Here is a 14444-nt window from a genome sequence, read left to right as displayed (position 1 = left end):
GCCACAGAAGACATTTCACATCACTGCGCACAGCTCTATTAGTACTAGGAACAGAGGCACATATTAGACACTGAATAACGGTATTCTGTAACTGATAAATCTTTCAAGTAAACTATTCAACTGTGAAACAAACCCATTTTACAAACCTCTCAAATTTCAATTGGTCTTGCATCATAAGCAGGATTTGGTCTTATTTTGAGCAGGTGAGGAGGCTTCTCATGGTCAGACACATGTCAGCAGAAGTAGGATGGTGGAGCGGAGAGGGAAGTATATCACAGGTAAAAAAAATCTGACCTGCTATTTCTGAAAATGTAGTGTGGGCGGCAACAAAGGAATGATTGGCCGAATCGATGTGGCCATTAGTAAAAGGCGGCTCTAAAATCTGATTGGCTGGAGTAAAAAGCGGATGGAGTCGTGCTGAGGTGCTGTAAATAATGTTGAAAAATTCACAAATGGAAAGATCCACAAATAAATGCACACCATTCCACAAAATGTCGAGTGAATCTCAGAATGCGTCTGTGCGCAACATAATGAATTAAACAATAAATAAAGATGCAAATAAAAACAAATCTGACTTCACTTAAAGGGTTAGTTCACCCAAAAATGAAAATTCTGTCAGTATTTACCCACCCTGTTGTTCCAAACCTCTATGTGTTTATTTGTTCTGCTGAACACAAAGGAAGATATTTGGAAGAATGTTTGAATCAAACAGATCTCATTCCCCATTGACTACTAGTCAATGGGGAATGAGATCTGTTTGATGGGATGTAGAAAGTTTGACAATTGGAGAGTCATGTACACTTTCCATATCCCTCAAAATTGTGCACTCGTCCCAACAAAACATCAGCTATTAATATTTCTCAAATTTCCTGATCCATGCACCACTGGTTGTAATCTAAATATTAATGCAAATTAATAATCATTAAGGAGTGTGTTCAACAGCAACTTAAGTGTTGCTCTCAGTGTCTCTAGTGACAAATGATCTAATAATGTTCAATTCCTAAAGCAGATATCTGAGGACTATTTATTAAAAATCTCCCAGCAGCCATCAGCATTGCTGTTATCACAACCCCTCATCAGAGCATATTACGAACCCGACAGCTGGACTGTGTGAGACAAGATGATGACACTGGGTCTATTCCTGCTCCAGCACTACACCCATCTCACGGCTGCACGGCTAACACAGCTAAACTATACATCACTTCTCCATGTTTAATGTTTGAATGTCATTTCATTTGTTTGAAAACTCTACAATATGGTGTCTCTGCCTGTCGTGATGACTAAGATTGATTTTAGAGTTGATCAGGCTTTAACTTTAACCCTGTGCAGGATGACAGCTGTCTCACTGGAGGCAGGAGGGGTGCGTCACTCAATATTTAAAGGCTTTGTTGAGAGGCGGACACAAAACAACTCAGTCTCTTCATTGCTTATTCGTGTAAATTATGAGAGGAAAATTATGATCTTTCATATTAGGATTCTGGTAAATTTGACACATTTCAATTTTTTTTATACTTTCTGTAATACCGGGTAACTCTGATATTCTCCTTGAAATTCAGTGACCTTTTATCATTTATTGTCATTAACATGTCTGCAAAGAGTCCACACACTGATGTGCAGTGGAACGTGTGCAGTGGAACAAAATGTACAAAATGTATATTATGATTATGATATTTGCGGGTCAATTTAAGGGCATTTGCATTATGCATTTGTCAGATGTTGTCATCCGAAAATAATTTTAAGTATGAAGGGATAAATCAGTTCACATCATGTTGAGTTCACAGAAAAAGTGCTTTTCTTCTGTTTAAAAATGTATAATTCTATTTTAAAATAATACAATACGGACATGAAATTTACAGTAAAAAAACTTTTTTTACAATTCTACAATTTATATACATGTTCTTGTTTTACCCCAATGTGTGAGAAGTAACTATTAATATTAAAGGTTTACTGTTTCTACCTTATTCCTTTTTTGTTTTTCATAGAAAAAGTTAAGTGAACTGTATTGAATCCAATTGAATCCACAGAGTTAATTTGACCCCACTTTTAGGATCATGCACTCGTACATGAAAAACCTTTAGCATCCATGGAATCTTTCCATTGCATGAAAGGTTCTTTATGGTGGAAAAAGATTCTTTAGATTATTGAAATGTTCCACACACACACACACACGGTTATTTTAAGAGCTGATCACCAAATGGTTCTTCAGTGGCATCCCTGCAAAAACCCCTTTGTAACCTATATTTTTTAACTCAATATTCTATTCGAACATGCAACTCAAAAACTGTACGGCCATACTGAAACACACACACACACTGACCTGTAGTCTCTTCATGGTCTGGGAGTCCTGGTCCGCCTTGACCTTGCAGGCCACGAGCAGCTGAGCTGTGGATGCTGCCACCTGTTTGGCTGAGGAGATGAGCTTCTCCTCGCTGGCGTGACCCTGAACCGCGGAGTTGGCCGCCTCACACAGGTTGTTAGTGGCTGCGGCCACCATACGGGCCTAGAGTAGATGAATTCAGGAACAAAATATGTGTTAAACATCCACCTCATCAAAAACGACTTCATGTATATATGCATTAGCATGCGACCTTTGAAATCCATCACAAGAAACTGAGAAAGTTAAAGTTCATCCAAAAAATGGAAATGATGTCATCATTTACACTGCCTCATGTCGTTCCAAACCCGTATGACTGATCACAACATTTTGGACCAAACAACTCAAACATTCTTAAAAATATGTTCTTTTGTGCTTATAACAGTATAAAATCGTATCATACGGCTCTCCATCCACGGTTCGGCACGCACTTGCACCGCCGTTCAACTCGCATCTATAATATGGTTACAAATAACAACGTGTAAAACAGATGGACAGATCTCCTAATGTATGTTCCTGACGATGGAACAGTGATGATATAAAAAAGTGGATAAAACAGTCCCTCTGTGATAAGTGTTCAATGCGAGAGCCGTATGTTGTAATATGATCACCCGGCCGGGTGTCGATGGGGCGCGAGTGCAGGCAACACCTGACCAGCACACGATCTGTGTTTAAACTGAACTCATTAAGCCAGGCCAATCTAAACGTTAAAGAGCCAGAAGACGTGAACGAAAACTTCGCTGAGAGAAAGTTTGTGTGTTACTCAACTGAGTGTGTGTACTCATCTGAAGCACGCTCACAGAAACCCACGTCTGACATAATCCAAATATTGAGTCCACTTTCAGTGGAGAAAGACAACACGTGTACAGTATCAGTGTGTTGTATCTTAAAGTGACAGCAGCCTAATATTCCTGCTGTGTTTTAATGTTAATCAAACAACAAAAAATAAGGAAATCACTCACTGCTTTTGATTTAATGGCTTTTATAATGATTTAATTAATTAATAATTAATCTTCACTTGATTACACTCAATTTCTGTACCTGAAAACTAATGTTAGACCTATCTGAAAAATATGAAGCACTGTTTATTTTATTTGGATCTTTGCACTATTGTGTTTATTTGTGCTGTTACTTGTAGTTGAATTACTTGTTCTTATTTGATTTATTTACATTTGACCGTAGTCCCTTTTACCCTGAAAATAGCACATACTGAATGGTCCCGAAACCGTGACTCTATAACAGTGACATGAACCGTACTGTGAGCAATTCGAATCGTTAAACCCCAGGTTTAAAACTGTACGAGGGTGCGTAAATGATGACAGTTTTCATTTCTGGATGAACTAACCCATTAAGCTCAACTGAGCAAGAAATCAGCGAGTGTGAACCAGACTTACAGCTGAAATGAGACCCTGAGACCACTGTCCATCATCCACCGCGTTTGCTGGAATCGCCCCGACCTGAAAGAGACACAGAGATTGGCAGTACTGATTTGCAGGTGTTGTGTATGAGGTTGAGTGGGTGTGTGTGTGTGTTGTACCTTCCCCTGGGCCACCAGCTCTCTCTGAGCGGCAGATGCAGCTTTGACCAGAGCGCTGGTGGCGGCTGCGATGGATTTGGCTGCTTCCAGAATCTGCTCCTCAAAGTTCAGACTCTCATCAGCCTCCTGTTAAACACAACCAACATTCATTTACATCACCGTCTCAACATCGAGACTAAAACAAGGTTTTTTCCACATGCGTATGAGCACAACACAAAGCTTTTTTCATGATGGTGACGATGATGATGGTGATAGTATTTCAATGCTCAATGATTGTGTTCACGGCTACATTCATAATTCATGTTACCTTAAATCCAAATCCAAACTGGGCAAAGCAAACAGGAAGAGTTAAACAAATGTCATACGATGGTCAGGAACATTAGATTAAGAATATATGAACACAGTGCAGGGTTTTCCGAGCTAAATGTGAGATGTGAAGCAGTATAGCATGTCAGTTAAGCCGGCTGAGCCCCGAGGGACGTGGGTAAACGTTTCCTCACCTTGGGTTTGGCTCGGGGTTTGAGCTGCTCCAGTTTCTTGGCGGCAGCCTCAATGGCAGCTGCGGCTCCCAGCAGCTCGTTCTCCGCGATGACCGTCGGGTCCTCGGGGTCCACCCACTCTGTGCCTAAACACAGCATCAAACGCACCTCTAGGTCATCTGTGCCACAAACTACTGCTTTACTGAAACTGTACTGTAGTTTTAAACACATTTACTCATACACAAACAGATTTAAAGAAAATCCAAGTTTGGGCTTCCTCCATCTCCTGGGTATTATTGTGTTACAACTCTGATTTGAGCACTTTCTGCATACAAATCTTTACAATCTTTTTTTTTTTTTTTTTCAGGTTCTGAAAAATGTGTGAATAATTTTACAACATGTTTACAAGGCTTTTTTCGTTTTAAAAATAAAATAAAATAAAGAAATTAAAAAATAAAGGCGTACTCAGTAGGTGTGTCTACACTATTCAAAGAAACTACTCTACAAACACAACATTCTTATATTGATATTAGAATGAACACAGTACAGGTCAAAAGTTTGGATTTTTAAAAATGTTTTTGAATGTCTCTTCTGCGTTTTTTTTAATCAAGAATACAATAAAAACAGTAATATTGAGAAATATTATTAAAATTTTAAACAGCTGTTTTCAATGTGAATAAATATAGTAAAGTGTAATGTATTCCTGTGATCAAAGCTGAGTTTTCAGCATCATTACTCCAATCTTCACTGTCATATCATGCTTCAGAAATCACTCTGTTATATGGATTTGACGCTCAAGAAAAATTTCTGATTGTCATCATATTTTTGTGGAAACCGGGATTCTTTTTTTTCAGGATTCTATGATGAATAGAAAGTTCAAAAGAACAGAATTTAATGGAAAAATAGTTTTTTTGTAACTTTATAGATTTCTCTCTCACTTTTGATCTATGTATTTTTTGATCAATTAATACTTTTTTTTAAGAAAGAACTGACCCCAAACGTTTGAAAGGTACTCTAAAAGCACATTTTCCACATGTGCAATAAAGCTGACAGTCAAAGACAACAACCACAAGCAGAAAGCATAATTATCCTATTCTCTTCAATATCTCTTTTATTAAAAAAATATATTTATAAGGGTTTTAGATAGGTGGAAAGCCTCAACTTCATTTCCTTCCCTTTTATGCGAATCGGCACCTAAACACCCTCTTTTAAACTCTCTCTCAGACACACCAGAGATTCTCCCCATCTCTCATCATGTGTTAAATCAGGGTGTGGGTATTATCAGCGCAAGCTCTCAGATCACTTTCAGTGATGGGTGGCAGGGATTATCCTGATAAATCCAGCTTGGATGCCCTGCTCATGATGCAGAACTGGAAGTGGACACTTGACCTGATCAGATGGAGAGGACAGGAGAAGCCCAGGATCTGGAGAAACATGACACACACACACACACACTGTACCTTTCATGGCCTCCGCAGCCTGTATGAGCTCGGTCACTGAACCGGCCACGCGTTTGGAGTAGTTGGACAGCTGCTGCTTGAGGTCATGAGTGGGTTTATGGATGATCTGCGGATGGAGAGCACAACACTTAAAACACATGAAATTATTAAAACGGGGATTGTTAGATCAATCTGACACTGATTCAAGCGCTGTTAGACACTCGTGTGATCAGTCTGTAGTGTGTGTGTGTGTGTGTCCTCGGCGTGTCCTCCAGGGTGGTGGTGGTGACAGTGAAACAGGTGTGTGGCATTAGCAGAGCTGTTCGTTAGGAACAGACGGCTAAGAAAAGACTTGGCCATGAGGAGGAATTCTGGGAATGACATGGACAATACCAGAAACACACACACACACACACAAACATATGCCATCTGTCTGTCTGTACAAACCCTATAAAAATCACAAAGGACAGTCCGTCTCTCTCTTCAGGGTTCTGACCAATGGATTTTAATAACTGGTCCAGTCATTGATGCATAATGTGCATTTCCCTTTAAATATCAGGTGACTATATTTGGAATAAATAAAAGTAAATGATCAATAGAGCACTAATGTTTCCAATGCGATGCTCAATGGACAGACTAATGTTTCACACTGGCATTATACATAAAATATTTAAGGGCAGTAAAACTGGAGATAAATATTTCAGTTACTATGGACATTTAAAGTGTTAGTACACCAAAGAAATGAAAACTCTGTCAGTAATTTCTCATCCTCATGTTGTTCCAACCCAGTAACTCATCTTCAGAACACAAATGAAGATATTTTTGAAGAAATCTGAGAGCTGTCTCACTCCTCCACAGGCTGAGAGGTCATTTCATCAGCCGGCGCAGCAGTTAGTAAAGACATTATTAAAATAGTCCAGGTGACTACAGTGGATCGAGAAGCGACGAGAATACTTTTTGTGCAAAAAACAAACAAAATCAACAACTTTATTCAATTATTCATGTTCTTCTGTGTGGGTCTGAGTGAGTTCACGTTGTGTAACAGCGCAGTGCTTCTGGGTCATTTCATTTTTTGGTGTACTAACACTTTTAACGTACATGATTCACACACACCTACACACACCCACCCACACTCACAATATTCAAACATTATAATAAAGTGCAAAATACACTGAAAGAAAAATGTTAAATCCTTTTGCACACCATTCAAATGTTGTTTCATTCAGTATATCTGAAACCAGTAACAGAACACGGATTAATCAAGATGCCATTCATATTTTCAAGTTAAAAGTCTCGTCAGCTTCAGGAGACATGGATACAACTGACCTCACCAGAGGAATCACACTGGTGCTTCTCAAGTGGCTTTCACTTCAAGACAATGAGTATAAAGTGCATAAAAATAACTATTCATCCTGATATCTGTCAAATATTTGCTTCCTTCATCCAATTATTGCAGCTTTGTTTTTAGCGCCCCCTTATGGGCAGGATTTCACAAAATATAGTGCTAATGGTCAAAATGTCCAGCTGTAGTTAGAAAAAAGTTTTTTTTTGTCATGAAAGTCTATAGATGAAACATGAAAAATTTAGCTTGAAATACAAATGTCCAAGAAGATGTTTAAAAATTTGGTTCAAATGATAATTCAAATGGTAATTTAAAGACGGAAATGAAAATAAATATAGAAAGGACACCCACCAGTTGAGAAGCACTGCAGCTTCCACTGTTATAGAACTGTTGTCTCATGTTAAAAGATTGTGCAAATACACACACACACACACGGGCAGAGATTCACATGCAGTCACCTGTAACTCACCGGCTATCAGTGAACCCACACGCAGGCACGCACACACACACACACACACACACACACAGACACACACGTGCACGCACACACACGCACGTACAAACGCGCACACACACACAAAGAGGAAGAGAAAACAGAAAATAAATGAGGAAATAGCAAACCAGCATAGCAATGATCTGCTTTGTTACAACTGATCACAAAATCCTTTGTTCAACAACTCATATGGACCTTAAAAAAAAAAAGAAAAAATCCATTTATCCACCTGTTATGTTACCTACTATTTTATCTGAGCTCTATCTGGACAGTAAATGTTTCTGGTGAGGACATGTGGCTCCTCGTGATAAACCTTGTGCATTCGGATGTAGATAAATTCACGGTGGAGGTGCGAGCTTGTGATCCTACCAACCCAGTAATGCACTATTCATTGGGTCAATCATTTGTTCAACATTTACTTAAATATCCTATTTAATAAAAGGAAAAATGGACATGTAAATGGTTTTCTTGTGTTGCATTTTATCTCTCAAAATGATGCTTTCATCCTCAAACGAAATTCATCCTTTTAAAAATATGGAAATTAGCCGAAATAAATTAATGCAACCACTTATTTTCATACGGTAAACATTTAACAGGGCTACTTGATTTATGATGTATATAATTGTATATAATGCATATTTCAAAATTGCATTGCATACCTTTTGCTGCATAAATAAAGCATGCAAATCACCCCAAAGCTTTTTCAAACAATTTTCAAAAGCTTCCATACAATTACCATACAATGCTTGGCAGAGGTTAAAAAGGATTTACAAAATGACTTTTGGAGTGATCCTGTCTTATAAACTCAGATGTGGATTCAGACCGTTATTAAATTAACACATGACCTTGTGTTTGTCAGAAAACAAAAGTAATTCTGGGGTGCTGGGAAAAAACACTTTTGGATTCGGACGGCAATAAACTCACAAACTAAGCTCTAGGGCTGGGCAATTTTTTCCCTTAAAAAAATCTGCGATTTTTTTATTATAAAAAACTCAATTTACGATTGGATTTTTTTTTAATCAAGTAAAATTTCTATAACTCTCTGTGTTGTATTTGTGGTCTATAACTCTTTTGTGTGTTAAACACAATCTACTTAATACAATTTCATTATAAAGAAAAACAACAAATCCCAAAAAAATATGATCATAATCTTTGACAAAAATGCTATTAAGCATAATAATAGTAACATTGAATCATCTTTGAGAGAGTTTCATCGTATTGACTGTCTTAACCGAACTGCAGAAACCCTGAAGGAAGATTTGGCGAATGCAAAATGTAAGTTACACTATACTGAAGAGGGGGAGAAAAAAAAAATCTAAAAAAATAGATTTTTTGAAAATATGATTCGATTTGACCTGCCAACTCGATTTTTCATTTCAAATCGATTTTTTTCCCAGCCCTACTAAGCTCTGTAAATGCTAAAAAAAAAAAACATTACGTCCTCATGAGTAACAGTTACAGTCGGAATAGAGCTTTAGACACATTTTTCAGTCACTGTGAGACCCACTGAGTGACAAACATACTGTGAGTTCAGCCACTGAAATAACAGGAACAAACAGCGTCAGTTATTTCACACAGTTTTAACCCCAATGACCCCCCATAAGGGAGCTCAAGAGGTGACTGAGTGTGTGTGTGTGTGTGTGTTTACAGGGTGGTCTGGCAGATGTGTGTAACTCACCACCAGCACATGCTCCAGCAGGCCCAGGTAACCCGTGGCACACTCCGAGCCGAAGCGCAGCGCTCGAGACTGGACATCGCGCTTCACCTCCGGGTGGAAGGCTGCTTGCTGAACACATCACACACATACACAGTATGAATTTACTATTATTTAAACATATGTAAAATGGTAACATAAAATGAGTGTTCAAACTTTGAAAAGTGTCTAAAACAACTGACATGGAAATTCTAAACTTTTTTTTACAGTGTTTTTCACCCAAAAAAGAAAATCCTGTCATCATTTACTCACTCTCAAGTTGTTCCAACCGTGTATGATATTGCGAAGAATATGGGTAACCGGACAGTTAATGGACCCAGTTGACTTCCATAGTATTTTTTTCCTACTATAGAAGTCAACGGAGTCCATATTAACTGTCTGGTTACTCATATTCTGTGTTCAACAGAAGAAAGAAACTCACACAGGTTTGAAACAACTTGAGTGCGATAAATGATTTCTGGGAAAACCATCCCTTTAATGGGCCGCATCATTGCCATCATCGCCATAACAAACATATCAATGTCTTTGTTGTCTTTCCCTAAGGGAAAATATACGATAGTAGTTTTTAGAGCCAGACCGATATATCGGCAGGCAGATATTATCGGCCGATATTAGGCATTTTCTAAAATATCGGTATCGGCAGTTATAATGGCCGATAAATGAATATTTTAAAAATAAAATAAAAACGGACAAATCACACTTAAACCATGTCATGAGTGTTGTCAAAAAGTGCAGGTAAAGGGATAAGCAAGCTGATATTGTAATTATGAGGTAGCTAACTACAAGGCAATGTAGGGACTAATTATTATTTTATTTATCAGAACTTTAATATATTTTGATGTTCCCCCGTTCTGTTGTGACAATAGAAACAAATTTCTTTTTAAAATGCATTATCATATTATTTTAATTAAAACTCATAAATAAATAACTAATGTTAAGGAAATTTGTTAATATTTTGTTGCGCATTTCTGAAATAAAAAATAATAATAATAATGATATCGGCCGATATATCGAAATATCGGATTTTAAAACCAACAAATATTTGTATCGGTATCGGCCTTCAAAATCCTTTATCGGTCTGGCTCTAGTAGTTTTCATGCTGGTTAATTGTTCGGAAAGATCTTAATGAAGCTTCATTGAAAAGAGCCCAGTTTTACAATAATTCTCTGAAATCAAACAGGAAGTCAATAGTGCAAGTCTGCGTTGAAGAGGACGTGGTCGATGCGTCTCAGTGTCACCTTGCAGGAGTGCAGCATGTCAGCGATGGCTCGTCTGCTGAGGTTCGCCGTGGCGATCACGTCCTCCTGGCGGCAGGAGTTCCCAGCAGCCACTGCTTTAGCCGTGGCCAGCGTGATGCCTTTGGTCATGCGGATGAACTCCTCTGGGGTGGCCGTCTTTGGGGGAGGATCTGCACTGCTGAACACCTGATGGACGGGCAAAGAACATGTGATCAACATTAACGTGGAGAGCTACACTTCACTTGCTCTACTTCATCCAAGTGCCCTTCGACTTAAGTTTCATAATAACAATAATTAGTTTTCCCCGTCGAATGCAGTGATTTAAATGTGTGTCTCACAGCCAGTTCTTGTTTGATGTGCTCTATGGTGGCCTCTAGTGCTCGCGTGCCTTTAGTGGCCTCGTCCTCCACGGCCTTCACCGTCTTCAGCAGAGACGTCACGTTCGTCACCATCACCTGATTCCACACAAACATCAACACTGCTCAAACACTGATGACTTATGCTCTGGCAATGAAGACTGTGCTCAAAGTACTCCGTCAAAGGAGAACATCATAATCAGTTCTAATAATAATAATAATAATATAGGGACACACCAACACCGAAATGTTTAAGTTTAGTCAATATTATAAATCTATACTGCTTTGCATGAAGCCAGACACAGAAAAAGAGTTGGAAACACGACTTTTTTTTCATTCAGATACTGACCAAAAAAGACCAACCATTGAGATCAGACTGAGGTCCTCCCAGTGTGTGTGTGTGTGTGTGTGTGTGTGTTATACCTTAGCAGAGTTCTTGAGCTGTAACATGGCAGGGTCATCGTGAGGTTTGCCGGCCGCTGCTTTGGTGGCGCTGATGAGATCACCCAGAGCTTTAGCCACGTCCTTCACCGCATTGATCAGAACCACCTGAGACACGACCACAAACAGATAATGAGCTAGTGTGCTCACAACATAGGCACCTGCCCTCTAACAGAGATGTTTATCATGTTCATGAACTTGATGGAAGTATAATTGAACATTTTTAAGCCTCAATGGCTGCTTTTACTTGAAAGATACAGCCACAACAAGCTTCGAGAATATGCCATGAATTATTATGTGTTGCCATAGGAACAGCAGAAACCCAATAATTGCTGCCAAGCACAGAAGTAAAGACACACACTCTCACGCACAATTGTTTTGGCAGTAGGTGAGCTGTAGCATGTGAACTGAAGAGGCTCATAATTGGGTCAGAATGGGGGTGTCGCACTACCTGTGTCTCAGGATCTTCAGAGCCCAAACTCGCAGCTCCCAGTTTGACCACATCAGCCAGTTTGGTGATGGTGTTGACAGAGGACTGCGCGGCCTGAGCCAGCTTCTCCTGACTCGCTCCGGCTCCGGACACCAGCATCTTGGTGTCCTCCACCAGGACTTTAGCCGTCTTTAAGATGTGCTCCCTGTCCAAACACATCAATATTACAATACAGAAGCAACAGTTTGAACATTGGGGATAATGCGCTATAAGCAAGTAATGCGTTTCATCATCAGAAATAACGAGTAATCATTTTTTACTTGAAATGACAATTTGGTAAAATATGTTAGTAATGTGTTAAAACATGTTAACAAACCTGACAAAACATGCTAGCAATACAAAGTAACATGCAACAATGATTTCAGATTGTGATCTTGTGTTTAATTTGCTCAGAAAAGATTCACTGGGGGCTGAACTGGTTTGATACAGTTTCTTCTAATGAGGTCCAATGGGTAAAGGTCAAAGTTGTGGTCTGTCAGAAACTTCAATCTGACAATAAAATCTACAAACTTAAAGCTTTTAAAACGATTTTCTACTTTCCAGCCAGTCTCTGTCAAGCCAACATCAATGTTTCTGATTAATTTTTATCTGTCCAGGGGTGCGTTTCCCGAAAGCATTGTTAGCCAACTATGGTCGCAAGTTCCGTCGTTACCAATAGAGTTCAATGGAAATCGCGACCAACCTGCGACCATAGTTGGCTAACGATGCTTTTGGGAAACGCACCCCAGTTCAATTTGAAATTATAATGGTTTTATTCTGGTCTAAACCTTTGGGAGCTGGTTGGAGCCACAGCTTAAATGTCGCATACACCTGTTAAGTGAGCGATTAAGTGAGCTATTTGGAGTGCTGTCAGTACAGACAGAAACAACAAAAATTGGTGTTGCCAACACCGTGTTATCCTCTTTTTAAAATTCACAACCCATTTCAATGGGGCATGTTCGAAACCTGCTTTTAGCCTCTTAACATCCTTGATTTGTCATTACGAGTGCACAGCCATGTGAGTGCTGTTATTAAAAGTGACCACGGTCAATCTGACTGCAGAAGATGTGAAAGAAATGAAAAAAAAAAATGATGTTAATTCAGCCAGCTCACATACCTCTATTTACTTCCTGTTTTCTGTCGAAGTCCACAGTAGTCAATTGTCAAGTTCAGGCGCGCGATCATTGGTGAATATCATCTCAAACCCAACACTGTGTGGTGTTCTGAGAATATCACCTCAAATGGATAGTTCATCCGAATCAGATGTTGAACACACGGAGAAGGTTTGAGGTGATATTCACTAATCATCACACACGTGAGATCGACAATCGACTAATGTGGGCTACGACCGAAAACAGGAATTAAATACAGGTACGTGAGCTGGCTGAATTAACATCATTTTTATTCATATGTTTCACATCTACTGCAGTCAGATTGACCGTGGTCACTCTTAATAACAGCACTCACATGGCTGTGTAATGACAAATCAGAATGTTAAGAGGCTAAAAGCAGGTTTAGAACATGCCCCATTGAAGTCAACAGGGTGCGAATTTTAAAAAGACGATAACAGGGTGTAGGCACCAGTGATGCGCGGGTTGATCCGAAATGAGCAGGTGCCTGCGGTCACCCGCAGTTACGGGTCATCCAAAAATGTTTTAATGATATTCGGGTCGCGGTCGGTCGGGTCGTTTGAAAAAAGATGCCAATTAAACATTTGTATATAGTACTAGACACAGTTTTTGATGAAATATACAGCCCTACACATTATTGGCTGAATAACTGGCACGAAGATAACACACAAGCTCAGTCTAAACAGTTCTCGGTTCTATACTAGTGATTCGAGAACCGCTGTCCCTGTGCATTCGGTATACGCAGTATCAGCTGCTCGTGCTGATCACTTCTCTCAACAGTGGCAGCAACATGTCTCGGTTCAGTGAACTGTTGGAGTTACTGGAGTAAAATATAATTCAGGATATTGATTTATTTCGATTCGGAGGCGACTGTCAGGCATGTCTGAAAGTGAGTAACTTTAGTAACTTGTGGATCAGTACTGACGCAAGACGCGAACTGTTTCGAACGATTCAGTTCGAGTGTACTGGTTCGACCGGTTCACTAAAAAGAACCGGTTCAAAAGAACGATTCGTTCACGAACCGGCCGTGTCTACGATGATCACTACAGTCTGCAGAGAGATGGAGGCGGCAAGAGAAAAGGTGAAGACTGGGGAGTGGAAGCTCCGCAAATACACAAATAGAAAGAGTAAAAGTGTGGGAGACATTTGCTGAAATAATGAAATATGATGACCAAAGTGCTGGCTTTGCCTTTGTTATGTTGTAGGCCTACGTCTTCTTGCGATGCTGTGTTGTTACACGTCTATATGGCCCAATAACGCTCCGATGAGCATTTACTACTTTAAAAAAATGCGGTCAGGAAGCGGGTCGGGTACAATTTTTTTTTTTACTTTGTTTTGCGGTCCGAGTTGCGGGCGGGTAGTTGAAAACGTCGGTCGGTTGCGGGTTGTTTATACATTGACCCGCGCATCACTGGTAGGCACCACTGATTTT

At 39.5% G+C, this 14444-nt stretch overlaps 1 protein-coding gene across 2 annotated transcripts in view; it reads right to left on the bottom strand.

Moving 5' to 3' along the window:
- Positions 1–14444, bottom strand: part of tln1 (talin 1) — a 113103-nt gene that overhangs the window by 4359 nt on the left and 94300 nt on the right. For both annotated transcript variants that reach the window (XM_089126421.1, XM_039677036.2), the window contains 10 exons: positions 11865–12048; positions 11396–11521; positions 10955–11071; positions 10617–10802; positions 9343–9450; positions 5851–5956; positions 4412–4536; positions 3912–4037; positions 3769–3831; positions 2318–2500 (listed from right to left, as the gene is read on the bottom strand). In XM_089126421.1, coding sequence (XP_088982547.1) covers positions 2318–2500; positions 3769–3831; positions 3912–4037; positions 4412–4536; positions 5851–5956; positions 9343–9450; positions 10617–10802; positions 10955–11071; positions 11396–11521; positions 11865–12048 — 1324 coding nt within the window. The remainder of the gene's footprint in view (positions 1–2317; positions 2501–3768; positions 3832–3911; positions 4038–4411; positions 4537–5850; positions 5957–9342; positions 9451–10616; positions 10803–10954; positions 11072–11395; positions 11522–11864; positions 12049–14444) is intronic.

The sequence above is a fragment of the Pimephales promelas genome, chromosome 23, assembly GCF_988280905.1.
Source record: "Pimephales promelas chromosome 23, fPimPro1.hap1.1, whole genome shotgun sequence".
NCBI lineage: Eukaryota > Metazoa > Chordata > Actinopteri > Cypriniformes > Leuciscidae > Pimephales > Pimephales promelas.
The sequence above is the reverse complement of the archived record's forward strand: the minus strand, read 5'-3'. Positions and strand labels throughout refer to the sequence as shown.